This window comes from Coccinella septempunctata, chromosome 1, assembly GCF_907165205.1.
Source record: "Coccinella septempunctata chromosome 1, icCocSept1.1, whole genome shotgun sequence".
NCBI lineage: Eukaryota > Metazoa > Arthropoda > Insecta > Coleoptera > Coccinellidae > Coccinella > Coccinella septempunctata.
Window position 1 is genome coordinate 30,731,155 of NC_058189.1, and position 18,044 is coordinate 30,749,198.

The following is an 18,044-nucleotide window of genomic DNA, read 5'->3' on the forward strand; positions in this document are numbered from 1 at the left end:
ATCACTCATATTCTGATGTATAAAATCATTTAATCCAGAAAATATCTTTATACCTACCTACTTAAACCAAAAAATCTACAACTTATACAGAATAAACATTCGAAACATATCATGAACGGCAAAACTAAGGATTAACACAAAATTTACATAGAATGTTCGAAATGATTTTCCCTTTTTTGAATACATATTCGAGACCTTTTTATTAAATTTCCAATTGACCTTCTAATGAGGGATTGATTTTGCTTCAAGATACTACATTCCTCGAAAATCCTTTCAACTAGGTGTTCTCTACTTCTAATTTCAACCTTATAAACTCTTGTTTTCAGAAATCCCCACACAAAATAGTCTAAAAGGTTCAAATCAGGCGATCTTTGTGGCCAAGCAATAGGGCTTCCACGACATTGGTCGTGGTCGTGATCGTGGAGATCACCTGGATGTAAATTATCTGAACAGATGGATTGCCATCTGTTCGGATGATTTACATCCAGGTGATTTCTCACATTCAATGCAAAGTGAGGTGGTGCTCCGTCATGCTGAAAGTACATAGAGCGGATATGTACATTTTCCAATAAATTTGGTAAAATATTTTCCAAACAATCTAGGTAAATTTCACCATTTAATCTTTCCGCAAAAATGTGAGGGCCAACTAAATTTCCGCCATAAGTGAGTACATTTTTGAACGAAACTACTATGTTTTAAGAATATTCGCTTCATAGAAAACCGAAAGTGTGCCGAAAATCACCTGAATAATGACTCAATTTTATGTTAATCCATAATATTGCCTTCCATATGTTTCGAATGTTTATTCTGTATTTGTAGTAATAGTATGTAGATTTTTTTGGTTCACGTACGTATAAAGAAATTTTTTGAATTAAATGGTTTTATACATCTGAATATGAGCGATCAAAAATGAATTTCGAATTTGGAAAATTTATTTTAGGACTCAGGAAGAGCTTTGTATTATTGGACGATACAGCTTTACCATCTAGTTCAGAATATTCTCAATGCCTTGGAGCGAAAAAACGATATTGTTCATCTTTGAAAAATTTTTTTAGGCAAAATGGACGTGTGCCAAAAAAAATAAAAACGCTCCAGTAATGTAAACTTATGGTAGAATCTGAAGCAAGTAGAAAATTTCTGAAAACGGAATGTACAGGGTGTTTTTTCAACCTGCATACTTAATCTGAACTTATCATAATTCCCAACCTGTATTTTTGAACAAGAGTTGGAATTATTGAAAGGAGATAATCATATTGTTCTACACTGAAAATTTCATCATGATTGATCAAGCCATACCAAAGTTATGAATAAAAGAAAAATCGGTCGAATCGGACAAATCACCCTGTAGACTCTCAATAAAGGCCCCGAACCATAAACCCAACATTGTTCTGAAACTATATTGACTAGTGTATACTTCACATAAAATCTGACGGTCTCCTCCGGAATCACCCTGTATTGTATTCGAATGATGTAGTGACAGGAGATAAAATATCATGAATATATTTGGACAGGTTGTATGATAGAGCACCTATACAACTGACCACAGGTCTGATGGAAATATTCTCCTTGTGAGTTTTTCTGAGGCCATATAACTTTGGAATAACCGAGTTATGACATTTTAGATGTTTCGCTTTCATTTCATCAATGGCGCCCACATTCCTAAGTTCTTTCACGATTTCATTGGCCAAAGTTTGAAATTTATTTGTTGGGTCACTAGGCGTTATTTTATATGTTCCTGTATCAGACAATAAATTCTCCATATATGAGATATACTCATCTCTATACATGATAACTGTGGAGTTTCCCTTGTCAGCTCGCATAACAATGCAATCCGGATGTTGTTTGAGGAACCTACTTGTTAATACATAATTTAGGTATGTCTGTTTCATACATGGACCTTCATTAGCAGATCGAGCCAAATAGTTAGTCAAGATGTTAGTGGTTATGCCTCTTAAAACGTTTTTGTCCACTTCGGTTAATTCAACTTGATCACCAATACAGAATTCGATGTCCTTGATTAGCGTAGGTATAGGACATTCTCTTGGGGAAATAGGTATTGCGAATTTAGGAGTTACTAACAAAAAATAATTACCCAACAACCTTGGTCAAACGTGTCCTTAATCAATATAAAAGAAAAGTGCTCACTGACAATGCAGGCTCGAGAGGTGATGAACGAACCAGATATTACCGTTTTCCTTATATACAGGGTTTATCTGAAAACATGAGTAGAGCGTTACAACAAACTAACCCTTCTACAAGACTGGCTTTCTATCCACTGAAATGCGTCAGTTCCCTCTTCTCGAAAATCAAAGATAAAACTCCAGATGGTTTGCAGTCGGATTTAATATACAAAATCCCTTGTAAAGACTGCAGCAGATGCTACATAGGTATGACCAAACAGAATCTTAAAAATAGAGTCTACCAGCACAGATATGATTGTAGACCCATTAATAAAGATAAAAATGAAAAAACCGCTCTAGCTGCCCATCACTTCAACGAAAACCACAATTTCGATTTCGAGAACGTCACCATCTTAGAAAAGGAAAAAAATTATAAAAGGAGATGTATCGGTGAGATGGTTCATATTTCTTTGAACGAGACGGTAAATTTGAGGACTGATGTACAGAATTTGAGCACAATATATCACAACATTTTAGAGAGGTATAAACGGATGATTCGTTCTTGAGGAATTTCAGGAACATACCTGCTTTCTGTGATATTAGATTACCATATGAAGCTCGATGCTCTGTATATGTCAGATAATACGGAAACTGGTTCAGTTGTTTATTGTAGGAAATGTCTTTCAACACCCTAAAATTCTAATGAAAGATTTTGAATAATTTTATCTATTGACAAATGGACCTATATATCGAGTTTTTAAAAAAATTGACTACACAGTTTTATGTCCATCTCAGAATATTATGAGGAATAATCCATATGAATAGGTATGTGTTTTTGAGTTTGTTTTTTTTTATATTACTCTATTGTATATTGTATTGTGATTTATTGTACATTGTATTTTATTTCTATACCTACTAGATTACACTGTTTTTTTATATTATGGCCCTATGTTACGCCCCATATTTTCAATATCGTTCTGTTTCCAGCCTTGAAAAAGACCAGAAATAAAGGTCGAAACGTCGGCATCTCATTAAGGATTTTTATTTCCCCTGTCCTCTTTGCCACTACATAGTTGAATATTACTTCTTGTACCTTTTGTAACATGGTTTTTGACCCTTTCATTCTAGGGATTCTAGGTCTGTTTTCAGGCGGTATTCCTGCATACGAAAGGAAGTTTTTTTGAAAATCTTGTTCCAGTTTAGAGTGTTTGCCTGTGCTGTCTTCCTTCGTTTCTGGTGCTTGAGTTGAATCCTCAACCGTGAGCTGTTCAGACAGGTCACATACTGTACCTCGAGGGTAACAGCTAAGCCTGATGTTGTTGAGTTTGATGGAAGTGGACTTGTCGTTGTTTAGCAGCCACTTAACTCTATTTGCCAAAAGATTCGTGTAAGAATGTTTTTCTGGATTAACTTCGTTCCAGGTTTGGGTGAGTATCTGTCTATAATTCTAATTTTCCCTCAGTTCCAATTCCTTTGCAATGTAATGAACACGCATTAACAGGACATTCTGTTCCTCAGTTCACCGCGTTCTCCCATCTCGTCTTTGAGTATATATATCATAAGAAAATGAAAACCTACAAGTATTATATTAGTATCTCAAGATGAGCAAGAACGTTCACACAATTCATTGGCACAATGAGTCGAGCTCCTTCTGAATAGACCGCATAATTTCCTATTTCTATTGTGCACTCATTAATTCAGATATCCGGCATTCGCGGAGTAATTTGGTTTATTCATCTATTCATTCCCTACATCTTATTTTATTGTCAATGAAACTAACAGTTACATTCAATTTCACGTTTTGTTTTCGTTTCAATTTATATCGATTCAAGAAAATTTTTATCAGGTTGCTGAACATGGATCCACAAATTTTTGGATACAAGTAGCGTCCAGATTTTTTTGAAGAATTCTAATAGATACCAATAATCTGATATACCTACAATCTGATCCGTTTGAATCAAAACATTTCGGAATTGTAGGCTACTATACATTCCTAGGCTCCCTCGTTGGAAGTACCTATATGTTCCTGGGGATACGTTTTTGGACTAATAGATATAAACAATTAGACAAATAACGAAAATGGAATAGTGTAAATCTAAATTGAGTAGTCAGTTGCAGGGAACGTGTCATCATCGATGGCAAGAGTAACAGGCAGACTGGTTGGCTCATTTGCCGTCATCAATACTGCATAATTCAAGTTGATAAAGACAACCTGGCGGCTTCATTTTTCCATTCAACTTCTTCTCCATCCACTTCAAGGTTTCCTTTCATCCTCAATCTCTTCTTTTGCAGTAGTATTGCTTGAATGTTTCTTCCATTTATGTGGATTTTCCATTTTATGCACCATTCGAGTAACTCATCTATGGTTTCCAGCAGTCTGTCGTATATGGTTTCTGGGCGTCGATGTCTGACTGATATTCCTGTGTCACCTGCTTATAGTGTTAGCATATTCCTAACAATCTTTCTGATACCAAATACGTAGATGATGTGAAGCAGAGGTCCAAGTAATGATCCTTGTGGAAATCCCACTTCTAATTGACTAGTTTGAGAAGTTTCTCCATCTATCTTCACATACAAGTTTCTTTTTCTCAGATAGTTCCTTATTATTTTGCACAGCCTGATCGAATATCCTGATTTTTTCATCTTCCTTCCTTCCTTACTCTATCGAAAAGCCCTCTCAATATCCATCAAAACTAATCCCGTGTAACTTGTTTATTCTGCATTCCTCCTGTGACGTATTCTATGAGCCGTAGCAATTGGAGTTCAGTCGAATATTTTCGTCGGAATCCTAATTGTTCTGGTGGTACTATATTAAGCGCTTCTGTTTCCTCATTCAGCCTTCTTGCGATTATTCTCTCGACGATTTCTCCTAGTGCGGATAGCAGGCTGATCGGCCTGCTGGAGGGAACTTCCGTTCCTTCCAAGGCTTGCAGAAAACTTTCATATCTGTAGTTTTCCATCTCTTTGGAATTTGCATAGTACTCCATCCTCATCACTCCATTCGTTATACTTTTCCATATATTTGTCAGGGTTACTATTCCTTTTCTAGGCAATTTCTTCAACATATAATATGTTCCTGTTTTTCAATTTCATGATGATCTCTTTGATCTCTCTTGGTGATGTCGGTTTCGGAATGGTTTCGGTTTCCGGTGTTTCTATCATCATTATTTCGTTTGCCTCCACTTCTTCTTTTAGATCTCTATTGTCATCATCATTTCTCTATTTCATTCTAGCTTCTCTCTCGATTGAGTCGGCAATTGCTTCGGCTTTTTGTGTATGCCATTCCTTTTGTTCCATGCAGTGGAGGTATAACAGTCCTTTCTTGCCGTGTGCATTTTTGAGTTTTCCAAGCCGAGTGGTCAGTCTATAATGTTGCAATTTCTTTCCAACCTCAATACTTTTGCGATAAAGAACAAAAAAACTATGAACATGAAAATAGTTGAAGAAACTTTTTCTAGCTGATTTTGTTAAATAGTTCTTCCCAAGACGTTGGAACATGTGGGTTCCAAAATACGGCCTGTCGCCACGCTTGATGAATCATCCCGGAGGATTCAAGTGTCATCGTAAAGCTTATCAGCGAAATAGTCGGGTTTGCTCGGTTAGTTATAAGTTATAAACAAGATTGGGTACTGCTACTTATATTTCTCCAGAATTTGACCTTTAGTATTTTGATGAAGAAGTTCGCGATAACATTCTTGTTTTCATGCTCTCCTTCTGCTCATTCAATTCCCTTGCAAATTATGAATAATAACAAGATGAAAGATTACCTCTACAGTTTTGCCTCACACATCCCAGTCATATTGACGTTTTACCTCGGAATGAAAGATAATGAGCTGTATATTGGTATAAACTATTGTTTAGTCGTCCTGAATATTGTCTCAAAAGTCACCAATGCTATCGTGTCCGCGTCTTAAGATATTGAAGGTCAAAGGTCATAAAATTGGTTTATCGCAAATTATCTCGGTTCCTATTGCTTAAATGAGATTTGTCTTCATTATGAAAAATATTGTCTACAACTTTTGTTTAAACATTTTTTTCAGACGATCAACCGTGTTTGGAGTAGAGCGCGAAGAGTGCGCAGCGTACAGTCATAATATATGGGCTAATGCAAGGTGAAGCAGGAGATACGGTTTTCAGTACGTTGCATAAAGTCAATTATTTACTGAAAAAGTATAATTATTAAACAATATGTACTAACTATTAATTATTCACAATTAACTATTTAACTATACTATTGTATATTATTAAGTTTTGTTGGTTTTTATTCATAATAGAATTGTGAATGGATGATAATCATATCCTTCTTCTTCTTGTCGCTCAAAAATATTGAATTCATTGTCATCATCCTCATTATCGGTCAGATTCATCTCCAAACCTTCCAGAATATCTGGATCGTATGTGCTTTCATCGGGATTACTTGTACATGTTGGACCGGTGTGCTAGGTTCACACCGGTACATGACGGAGCGTTGAGTCAAGCTTTTCAATTGCACTAGCCACGAGCTAAAGAACATTGTAGTCCTTATTTTACGCATCCACAGCGGGAACCACAACCATTTTTGCAAATGCAAAAAATTATGTTCAGTAGTTCGGCTGGTTGTGGAGGTAATAAAGTTCTTATGGACTCCAGGATTTCATTCTCAAGCATCCAGCCCCATTCTTGAGGTTCTAAGTTTTTCCCTAACCAAGTTTGAATCTGGTAGTACACACGATTTATATGTTGATGAGCTGCACTACACTTGTTGGTGGAAGTGTTGACAATTATAAAGGTTTATTTCTTTTCGTTAATTTGACGAATTGTGTGTAACGGAAAAGATGATTTATGTTGTCCTCAGATTTTGAGCATTATACAGGGTTAGAACTATTTAGAGGCTCACTATAGGAATATCGAAAACCGTTGGGTGGCTTAAATTACAAAAAAGTAGTACACCAGTATAATCGCTATATAGGATTATTACTACACACAGAATTTCGTGTAGTTATCTCCAAAAACAAATGAGTTATGAAGAAAAAATGATAATCTTGATTTTCAGTTTTCTCAAGATATCTCAGGAACCGTCAGAGATATTTTGGAACTATTTACACCAACCCACTGATCCCTAAATAACGCAACTTTTTTGTAATTCAAGCTACTCTGTATTTCTAACGGTTTTCTATATCCCTGTAGTCCCCCTCTAAATAGTTTTCATCCTGTATAGTGCCAACAAGATGCGCACTTCATTTTCAAATGATGTTTGTACGGGGCAGTTTTCTTGTTGAAATACTTCCACCAGTTAGTCCAAATTGGGAATTTTTTCCATCGCTCTAGTAACGGTCTTTTTTTTTCTAAAGAGCGCAGAAGTCGTGTCACAGCCACTGAATGCGTGTAAAAATAAAAAGTGTTTTTCAGTACGAGGGCATTGATCGAAACTTTCAGAAAAATATATTTGTGTCTCGACATTGCTTTTGCCAACTTTGTTTAGGAAAATTTCTTGTTGATGTGTTTGAGAACGTCCAAACAAGCAAATCAATATCTTCTCCTATGTTGTCTATACGCAGCGCACTCTTCACTCTCTACCGCATAAACGGTTGATCGTATGGCAAAAATGTTCGAAAAAAAGTTGTAGATAATTTTATATTCTACAACTTTCATGATGAAGACAAATCTCATTTAAGCAATGGGAACCGAGATATTCGCGAAAAAATCATTTTTCTGACCTTTGACCTTCAATATCTTAAGACGCGGACGCGATAGCATTTGTGACTTTTGAGACAATATCAAGGACGTCAAAACAAAGGTTTGTACCAATTCACAGCTTATTATCTCGCATTCCGAGCTTAACTCCTTCATTTAGCTAATATAACTGGGCTACACACCCAAAATAGCATGTTCGTCTCGAATTTTATCATCAGGCGTTTAGATATTTAGATTCGCTGATGAAAATGTGTTGAGACACAGTAGAAACAAATATACCTATGCTGTTCATTCTCAATTTCTCAACTGTTTAACGGTTGCTATTCAAAATATATGGAATTCATACAAAAAATGCATTGCATTCATAGTTTGATTATACTAGTAAGCTCAGCGATCTATTTTATCGGTGGATCCATCTTTTATCACAAAATCAAGAAAAAAGTTCATAAGCGAAAATAAAATAAATCCGTTTTATACACCGTGTGATGTTTAGGTACTCCCGGCCGTCCAGTTTCAAGAAAGGCTATTCCATCACGGTCGATACCGTATGTCTGATATCAATTCTGCAGTCTATTAATTTTTTCCCTTATTTAGAATAGAATGCCGAAGCGAATAATAAGCTATATGCAAGGAAGGATGAGTGACTTCTTACAAAGGATTATAATAATTTATAGATTTATACGTTTTTTTTCTATTCAGAATATTTTACGGATTTCTACTCCAGGAAAAATATCCTGACATGTTTTTTTTCATACTGAAAGCACTAGAGCTCCAACTCAAAGGATTAAAATGAACTACCACTATTATGTAGACGATAGAGAGCATGCTCCTTATATTGTGTAAAATGTGTAATGTGTAAAACTGGCCACTAAAATTGATAGAGAAGATTTACTCAGAAAAATTTCTATTTCTTTCTGACAGCTCTAGAGCTCTAACTCATTCATTCACACTACGATCGAAAATATGTTCTTTTTTGTTTTGAAAGTTCAAAATGGCCAAGGAAATTTCTTTCCCCATGCACTCATTCCATAAATTTTCTTGGATGGCCATTTTGAATTTTGAAAAAATGAGGAACATGCGCTCCATCGTAAAAAAAAAATTCGGTTCATTCTCATCGTTGGAAGTGGTTTTTCTGAGTACATACTGATATATTCCTTTATCCATCAATTTTTTTGGCCGGCCATTTTGAATGTGGAAAATGAGGAATATGCGCTTCGTCGTAGACTGAATACATAGTTCATTTCGATCCTCGGAGCGGTAATATGAACAAAAAATTATATTATGATATTGTTACGAAACTGGGGTTCGTTTTCAGTTAAAAATGTTGATTAACAATTCCAAACGATCCTTTATTCATACAAAACAATACAATACTAATTCGTCTATTTTCCCATGTCACACTTTTTTTAGAACTGTCTCCTTGACAGTCATGGCAACTTATATTCAATTCGTAACACTGCCCTCCCTCTGAATTTGATCGTCCCGATCAAAAACCATGGTTTCACCATGATACGGCTTCAGTCTTTCCAAATGAACAACCTTCATCTTGGTCCCAGGATTACGTTGCACTCTGTAAACCACGTCGTTGATTCTCTTCTTGATTTTGTACGGTCCTTCCCAAAATGGTGTCAGCTTTGGAGACACACCTCTCTTTCTACGTGGGTTGTACAGCCAAACCTGGTCTCCTTCTTTGAATCCTCCTGAATTAGCTTTAAAATCATAACGAGCTTTCATCCTGGTCACGTCACCACATTCTTGACACCTTCTGCACCAGCTTTCTACATCATCCCTGCATTGGACCCAGTAAAATCTCTGCCTGATTTTGTTCAAGGTTTTGTTGACTCCCAGATGTCCTCCTGATTTTCCCTCATGAAATTCTTTCAAAACTCCACCTATCTTCTTTCTGGGCAAAACCAATTGGGAAATTGAGGACCTCCCATCAGATGATTCCCATATCCGTTTGAGTAATCCATTTTCCACAACCAGGGAATCCCATTGTGCCCACATTGCCTTAAAGATAGGATCTCTATGTGAAATATTCCTCCAGGAGGGTCTATCAGATCCGTTCTCTTTCCAATGTAGAAAGTCCTTGATGCTTTGGTCGGTTTCTTGGTCCTGTCTCATGTGTTCGGTAGTCCAGTTGTCCAGTTGTCCAGGTATCACTGTCGTTCGTCTCACATCGGCAACTTCTTCATGGCGTTCAGTTCTTCTAATCCTATTGACTTGGATGATCCTGGGGGCTTCGTTATCACTAGCCAGCATGCGCCCCGATATGCTAGCTAATTTAAGTTTTCCTGGTACCTGTTTGAAGACTCTCTAGATGTTTCTGTCCTCGCAGGTGAGTATGATCGTGGCGGTGATCTGGTAGGTGATGACGAGCGAGGTGGTACCCTCACCCTGCAGTCCCTCTTGAAATGTCCGCTCCTCCCACATCTGAAGCAATTTCTTCTTGGTTGGCTGGCGACACTACTATATCTGGATTCCATTTTCTCTAATATTTTGAGCACCTGTGATATACTCCTGCTCAGATTATCTTCCTGAGGCGACTCTTCGATTGATACCGTTCTCATTTTGGGCCTTGCGGAGATATTGAAGGCCGCTTCCACTTCCAATGAGCGAACTAGAGCTTCACTACATCTTTTAAAATTTGTCAATCTCAAAGTCCTCTGTATTTCGATGTCTTTCAAGCCATCAATGAATGTTTGCACCGCCAGTTGTTCTTTGAAACCCTCCGGGGCCTCTGGATAGGCGAGCTGGATCAGACTTTGAACGTCGGCTTCAAATTCCTGCAGGCTCTCATTAGATTTCTGTACTCGTGTTTTAAGCTGTGTCCTAAAGAGTTGTTCCCGATGTTGATTACCATACCTCAACTCTAAAGCCGCGATAAGATCACCATACTTGCGATGTTGGTCATCTGAGATAGTCTGCAGTATTGCAAGTGCAGATCCTCTCAAAGCCACTATGAGTGCAGTAGCCTTTTCCTGATCGCTCCATCCATTGGCTGCTGCCACCGCTTCGAACTGTTTATGGTACAGGAACCATGGTGATTGACCATCATAAATCGGTGGTTTGAGATAATTCTTTGATGTGGCAACCCTGTTACGCTGCTCTTGTATTTTCAGTGATGCGATTTTCTTCTCTAATTCTTCTCGCACCGCACTAACTTCTTGTGTTATTTTTCCCCCCATTCCTTTCACCGTTTTCCAAACTATATCGATTTCTTCCTTTACATCTTCTCGTACCGCACTGATTTCTTCCTTTAGGCATACAATTATTCCTTCGGTTTTCTGAAAAATCTGTTCAAGGAATATTTTTTGTTGCTCTCTTTGTTCTTTCTCCTCTTGTTTTTCTATTTCACGTCGTTCCTCTTCTTTCTGCCGTCGTTCTTCATCTTTCTGTCGACGATTCTCTTTCCCTTGTTTTTCTTTCTGACGACGTTCCTCTTCCTCTTGCTTTTCTCTCAACATTCGACTTTCTTGCTCAGCAAACTGCTGTTTGATCAATTCCATTACGGCCTCCATGTGATCGTTGTTTGTACTCCGTGTATTTACAATCAATTATACGAAATATTCACTGAAATCCCACTTCTGACACCAACTGTTACGAAACTGGGGTTCGTTTTCAGTTAAAAATGTTGATTAACAATTCCAAACGATCCTTTATTCATACAAAACAATACAATACTAATTCGTCTATTTTCCCATGTCACACTTTTTTTAGAACTGTCTCCTTGACAGTCATGGCAACTTATATTCAATTCGTAACAATATTTTAGTCATACCTCTATGTACTTTAGCCATCAATATCCTTGGCCGGCTGTTTTGAATCGATTTATCTTCTGGAGAAGAAATTCTTGAAACATTCTGAATAGAAAAAACATCGGTTCATTTGATCGTTGGAGGTGGCGTTCTAGAGCTGTCAGAATGAAACAAAATTTTCTTCTGAATACATTCTGATACATTCCTCAACCAACCAATTTTCTTGGTCAGCCATTCTGAACATGAAAAATGAGTAATATGCTCTTCATCGTAACCTGAATAGTTAATTTTCATCCTCGGAGCTCTAGTATGAACAAAAAATTATGTTAGGGATATTTTAGTCATCCCTCTAAGTACTTTAGCAATCAATTCCTTTGGCCGGCTATTTTGAACTGACTTATCTTGTGGAGAAGGCATCCTTAAAACATTCCTCTATCCACTAATTTTCTTGGTTGCCCATACTGAACTTGAAAAATGGGGAATGTGCGTAGACTGAATAGTTAATTTTTTCCTCGGAGCTGTAGAATGAACAAAAAATTATGTTAGGGATATTATAGTCATCCCTCTATGTACTTTAGCCATCAATTTCCTTGACTTGGATGTTTTGAATTGATTTATCTTTTGGAGAAGGAATCCATAACATTCCGAATAGAAAAAAAAATGGGTTCATTTGATCCTTATACGTGGCGTTTTAGGCCTGTCATAATGAAAAATTTTTTTTTTCTGAGTACATTCTGAAACATTACTCTATCCACCAATTTTCCAAGCCGGCCATTCTGAACTTGAAAAATGAGGAATATGCGCTTCATCGTAACCTGAATAGTTCATTTTCATCCTCGGAGCTCTAGTATGAACAAAAAATTATGTTAGGGATATTTTAGTCATCTCTCTATGTACTTTAGCCATCAATTTCCTTGACTTGGAGGTTTTGAACTGATTTATCTTCTGGAAAAGGAATCCTCAAAACAATCTGAATAGAAAAAAATCGGTTCATTTGATCGTTGGAGGTGGCGTTCTAGGGCTGTCAGAATGAAACGAAATTTTTCTGATACATAATAATATTGTTTCCGGAGGTAAAATACCCTTCCATTCGGATCTCCGGAGGAGGGTGCCTGAGCGGGTGAATCATCGTATAATCACCAATGAAAAGCACATAGTTTTTGCAGCATGGAACGTCAGAACCTTGCTAGACAACCCCAGGGCCAACCAACCAGAGAGGTGTAACGCCCTTATTGATAAGGAACTGCAACGAACATCCATTGCAATAGTTACCTTAAGCGAGACACGCTTTTCGGACGAAGGTAGCTTGGTAGAAAAAACGTATACTTTTTTTCTGGAAGGACAAGCCGGAAGACGATATCAGACAACATTGCGTAGGCTTTGCCATTACAAACGACCTGGCCGCCAAACTAACCGAAAATCCAGTTGGCATCTCAGAACGTACAATGGCCCTGCGCTTTCCTGCAGCAAATAACACGTTTGTTAACATCAGTGCAGTATACGCATCCACTTTGATCTCCTCTGACAACTTGAAGGACACTTTCTACGAAACACTTGTTACTACATCAAGCAAAATCCCAAAACGAGAACGAATTATTATTTCTCCTTGGAGACTTCAACGCCAGAGTGGGTAAATGTCAAGACTCAGGACTGTGGCCAGGAATAATAGGAAAACACGACAGACAGCATCAATTCGAACGGAGGACGTCTGCTGGCTCTTTGTGCAGAACTCAATCTGTGTATAACGAATACCTATTTTATTACGAGACCCAATTCAAGGGGGACCTAGCGTCACCCGCAATCAGGTCATTGGCATACTCTCGCCTATGTAACCGTGAAAAGAAAAAAATCTCAAAGAGGTGTTGGTCACTAAACCCAGAGCAGATCTGGAGTGCTGAACTGATCATAGGCTGGTAATCTCGAGAATGAAAATCTCAATGGTCCCAAAATACCAACGCAAGACAAAGTATCTAAGAGAGCGCCTTCAAATCACCAAACTACAAAACCCTTTTACAAAAGAAAGATTCACAGCTGCCGTCAAAGATAGTCTAACACCACCCGATTATAACGACTGTAGTGGACCTACCTATGTTAGACAAAGAATATTATTGAGCTATTATCACAGAGCACTAATGCATGTAGATTATGGTGATTGTTCTATTTTCCATGGAGATGATGATTTATTAATTTAGCGTCGATTGTGACGGACGGAATAAAGTTTGATAAAAAATAGATAAGAGTTTTCCTTCGGAGAGTAGAGAACATTACAAATGGCGACGAGGTGAAAAAAACTTGGTGTTAAATTGTAGAAAGGTGGCAGTTTTTCCCAATAGATTGTACTAAGAACGCACAAGAGTTTTCAAGCCATGGAGAGTTATAAGTCTCCGTTTTCTCTATTTTTCGTTCGAAATGCAACTTCTGTAAATGACTGGGATCGTTGGAGGCAAACTCTAGAGTTCTACTTTACGGCCGAGAAAATTACTGATGCCAAGGCAAAACAAGCAAAATTACTGTTGCTAGGTGGTCCAGAAATTCAGGATTTATTTTTTTCGTTGCCAACGGTGACCGAATATCCAGAAAACTATGATGCATATTCTTACACAGTGGAATGTCTTGAAGCCAAGATTAAACCAAAGAGTACCAAATTACTACCTTCCTAACACGGGTTCGTAAGCAAGCAAAGAATTGTTCGTTCCGACATTCCTCGGCTCTCGATGAAGCCATTCACATACAGATTATTGAAGGTTTCTATGGAACTTCGTAACCGTTTACTAGAAAAGGAGGATATGAATTCGAAAAGCTAGCCAGAACCTTGGAAAGTGTTACTCAGTAGTCCAATTCTATAACAGGACATTCTGTCTCTCCATCTCAAAATTCTTCCTCAGTTTGCCGCACTCCTCATACAAATTCACAAAAGAAGAGGGGTAAGACGGAGTCTGATAATTCGCAGTATTTCGGTTCGTCCACAAGGTTTACTTGTTTTTGTTGTGGAAATGAAGGACATCGGTCACGGGATCCTCAATGCCCGGCTCGAAGTGTAATCTGCAACAAGTGCAAGAAGAAAGGTCACTTCGCAAAAGTTCTCGTTCCCAGCTTAATGAGTCTAAAGCAAAGGAGTCACAGCCATCTTCATCCTCCGTCAAAGTAGTTTGTGATGAAAACGTTTTTCGCGTACGAAATCTTATTGAGCCAAATGACGAATTGGTTACTTGTCACTTCGGTGGAGTTCCTACTGAAACCTTCATTGTCTCTGGAACAAAGTGGACAATGATGTCAAAAAAAACATGGAACATGTTGTATCGTAAGGGTGTTGAGTTACGTCCCAAACCCAGATGTCAATTTCTTTGATGCTTCTGGTCGAGTGAAATATACAGTGCTTCAAACGGTCCATATAGAACTGCAGATTGGTGAAAATATCCAGACAACAGAAATAATCGTTGTCAAAGAACATATCAAAACACTTCTTGGCCGTGTCGATGCTAAGGCCCTCGGAGTTCTTCGAGTTGATCTGAATGCAACCAAGGACCTTTACGTTCGAGTAGTTTCGACACCAATAAAAGAGCCCTTATCCAAATTGAAGGATTTTCAGCTCCAGATTCCAATCGACAAATCCGTTTCTTCAGTCATCCAGCCCTTTCGAAGGATACCTTTCGCATTACGCACCCGTATAGAAGAGCAAGTTGATGAGTTGCTTCGATTGGATATCATTGAGCGCGTCGAAGGTGCATCTCCTTGGGTTTCTCCCATTGTTCCGGTTCCAAAAGGACCAAATAAAATTCGTCTTTGCGTTGACATGCGCAGTACAGCAAATGAAGCTGTACTACATGAAAAATATCCAATTCCAGTGATCGATGATGTTGCACCGTTGTTGAAGGATGCTACTGTCTTCAGTAAGGTTGATCTTAAGCAAGCGTATCATCAGATCGAGTTAGCACCCGAATCAAGAGAAATTACAACTTTTGGTACACATTTGGGGCTGTTTCGTTATAAGCGACTAATGTTTGGTTTAAAATGTGCTCCTGAGATGTTTCAACGCATTTTAGAGAATATCTTATCAGGGCTGAAAGGTGTTCAATTACTTAGACGATCTCCTCATTTTTGGACGCACACTGGAAGAACACGATGCTAATCTTAAAGCAGTCCTTCAACGCTTATCAGATGTTGGTTTCGTAAGCAACCCTGGAAAATGCCAGTTTCGAAGATGTGAAGTAACTTTCCTTGGACACATCATCAGCAATAATTCAATTCGTCCAATGCTTGACAAGGTACGTGCAATTAAGGAGTTCCGTGCACCACGAACAGCAGAAGAGCTGTTTCGTAGGGATGGTGTCCTACCTGGGCCGTTTTATTCCTCACTTCTCCACAGAATCTGATGTACTTCAGAAAGTGGCTCGTCATAATCCGTTCAAGTGGACAGCAGAAGAGAATCAAACATTCATTCACCTTCAATCTTTGCTTTCTGAAGATACTCATCACAGTTTGTTCGATCCTGAATTGCTAACAATTGTTATAGCGGATGCAAGTCCAGTAGATCTTGGCGCCGTGCTGCTACAAAGAAAGAATGATTTCGAGTGATATGTTATGTCAGCCGTTCTCTTTCTCCAATTGAACGACGGTACTCCCAAACGGAGAAAGAAGCTTTAGCTCTGGTATTTGCAGTGGAAAGGTTAAAAATGTATTTAGTTGGCCGTGAATACGACCTGGTTACGGATCATAAACCGTTACAAACCATTTTTGGTTCGAGGTCAAAACCGTGTGCAAGACTAGAACGGTGGCTTTTGAGAATTCAAGGTTATAAATACAGAATTATAAATGAACCAGGCAAGAACAATATTGCGGATCCATTGTCACGCTTAGTTCCACCTACTAATATCGTAACAGAAAATGATATGTACTAGAAGAATTCAGTAATGGTTGTACACAGTTTAGTTCCAAGAGCTAGTACCTTGAAAGAGATTCGTACTGCATTAGGAGCAGATGAAATTTTAAAGTCTGTTTGTGAAAGCCTTCGTTCAAATCGACGAGTCACTGAGAAGCCATATTCTGCATTAGTCGAAGAATTATGCATTGTCAACAACATTCTTCTACGGGGTTCTCGCATTGTCATTCCAGCATTACTATGGAGACAGGTATTAGAGAATGCACATGAAGGTCATCCAGGTATTATAAAGATGAAGGAACGCCTCAGAAGCAAGGTGTGGTGGCCTGGGATTGATAGGGAAGCAGATACATTTGTTCACACCTGCGACGAGTGTCAGAAGGTTGGTAAGTCAATCACTTTGCAAGAGATGTCTCGTCGTACTCTCCCTGATGGACCTTGGCAGGACTTAGCCATTGATTTTAAATCATTGTCATCAAACAAACACATATGTGTTGTAGTAAGTTACTTCAGCAAATTCATCGAGTGCAAGGTCATGAAGAAGACCACAGCTGAAGCTACGACGGCATTCCTGCAAGAAGTTTTTGCGAGGTTTGGCTATTGTTATTCAATAACATCCGACAATGGTCCTCCTTTCAATTCTGAAGAGTTTTCAAATTTCTGTAAAGAGTTAGGTATCATTCATTACACCACTCCACCTTATTGGGCTCAAGCCAATGGAGATGTAGAAAGACAAAATCGCAGTATTAACAAGATTATCAAAATTGCTATTCTGAAAGATAAAAACTACAAGCGGGAGTTGAACAATTATCTCCTGATGTATCATTCAACTCCTCATTCTGTAACTAGTAGGTATTAGTCCGTCAGAACTCATGTTCAATCGCAAACTTCGAGACAAAATTCCAACGATGAGAGAACGGATCGAAGTTCCAGGTGTTCGAGAACGTGATGCATACCAAAAGGCGATGTCATCAGAAAGACACAAATATGACTCAGTTCCTGACAAAGCATTTGAAGTTGGAGACGAAGTTTTGGCGAAAAGACCTTTTAGTCATCTTAAATCTGATTCCAAGTTTGAAGGGGATACAGGAACAGTTACATGAGTCGATTGGTCCATCCTCCTCTCGGTTAATACACCTACGCGTTCAATTCAACGTCATAAAAATCAAGTGGAATGGTATGATCATCGTCCAACTGAGCAATTAAGAGAGGATACCTGAAGCGATCAAAAGTGGAGAAGGTTCACCACCTGCAGCAGTTTCGTCACGTCCAGTTCGCAATAAGCAGGAACCAGTTTGGCAGAAAGATTATGATTTGTCTTAATCATTTTCTGCTTTGTTTATTCAGTTCATTTATTTTTTTTAATTTAAACGTAAACAAGGTTTTGTAGTGGACCTACCTATGTTAGACAAAGAATATTATTGAGCTATTATCACAGAGCACTAATGCATGAATTTTATGGTGATTGTTCTATTTTCCATGGAGATGATGATATATTAATTTAGCGTCGATTGTGACGGACGGAATAAAGTTTGATAAAAAATAGATGAGAGTTTTCCTTCGAAGAGTAGAGAACATTACAACGACGACATTGAAAGTCATTGGCTCCGCTTC

General features: G+C 38.2%; 1 protein-coding gene across 1 annotated transcript; it reads left to right on the forward strand.

The window, feature by feature from the left end:
* The first annotated feature begins 16,722 nt into the window (after positions 1–16,722).
* On the forward strand, positions 16,723–17,533 carry LOC123322739 (uncharacterized protein K02A2.6-like). Its single transcript, XM_044910734.1, has 3 exons — positions 16,723–16,816; positions 16,931–17,278; positions 17,325–17,533. The coding sequence occupies exons 1-3, from the start codon at positions 16,723–16,725 to the stop codon at positions 17,531–17,533; spliced, it is 651 nt and encodes a 216-aa protein (XP_044766669.1).
* The last annotated feature ends 511 nt before the right edge of the window (positions 17,534–18,044 follow it).

Bases quoted from the DNA above. Each gene is read 5' to 3' on its own strand.
- LOC123322739 (XM_044910734.1), top strand. From the start codon at position 16,723: ATGAAGGAACGCCTCAGAAGCAAGGTGTGGTGGCCTGGGATTGATAGG. The intron at 16,817-16,930 runs GTAAGTCAATCA...TATGTGTTGTAG, and splicing joins CGACGAGTGTCAGAAGGTTG to TAAGTTACTTCAGCAAATTC. The intron at 17,279-17,324 runs GTAGGTATTAGT...GCAAACTTCGAG, and splicing joins AACTCCTCATTCTGTAACTA to ACAAAATTCCAACGATGAGA.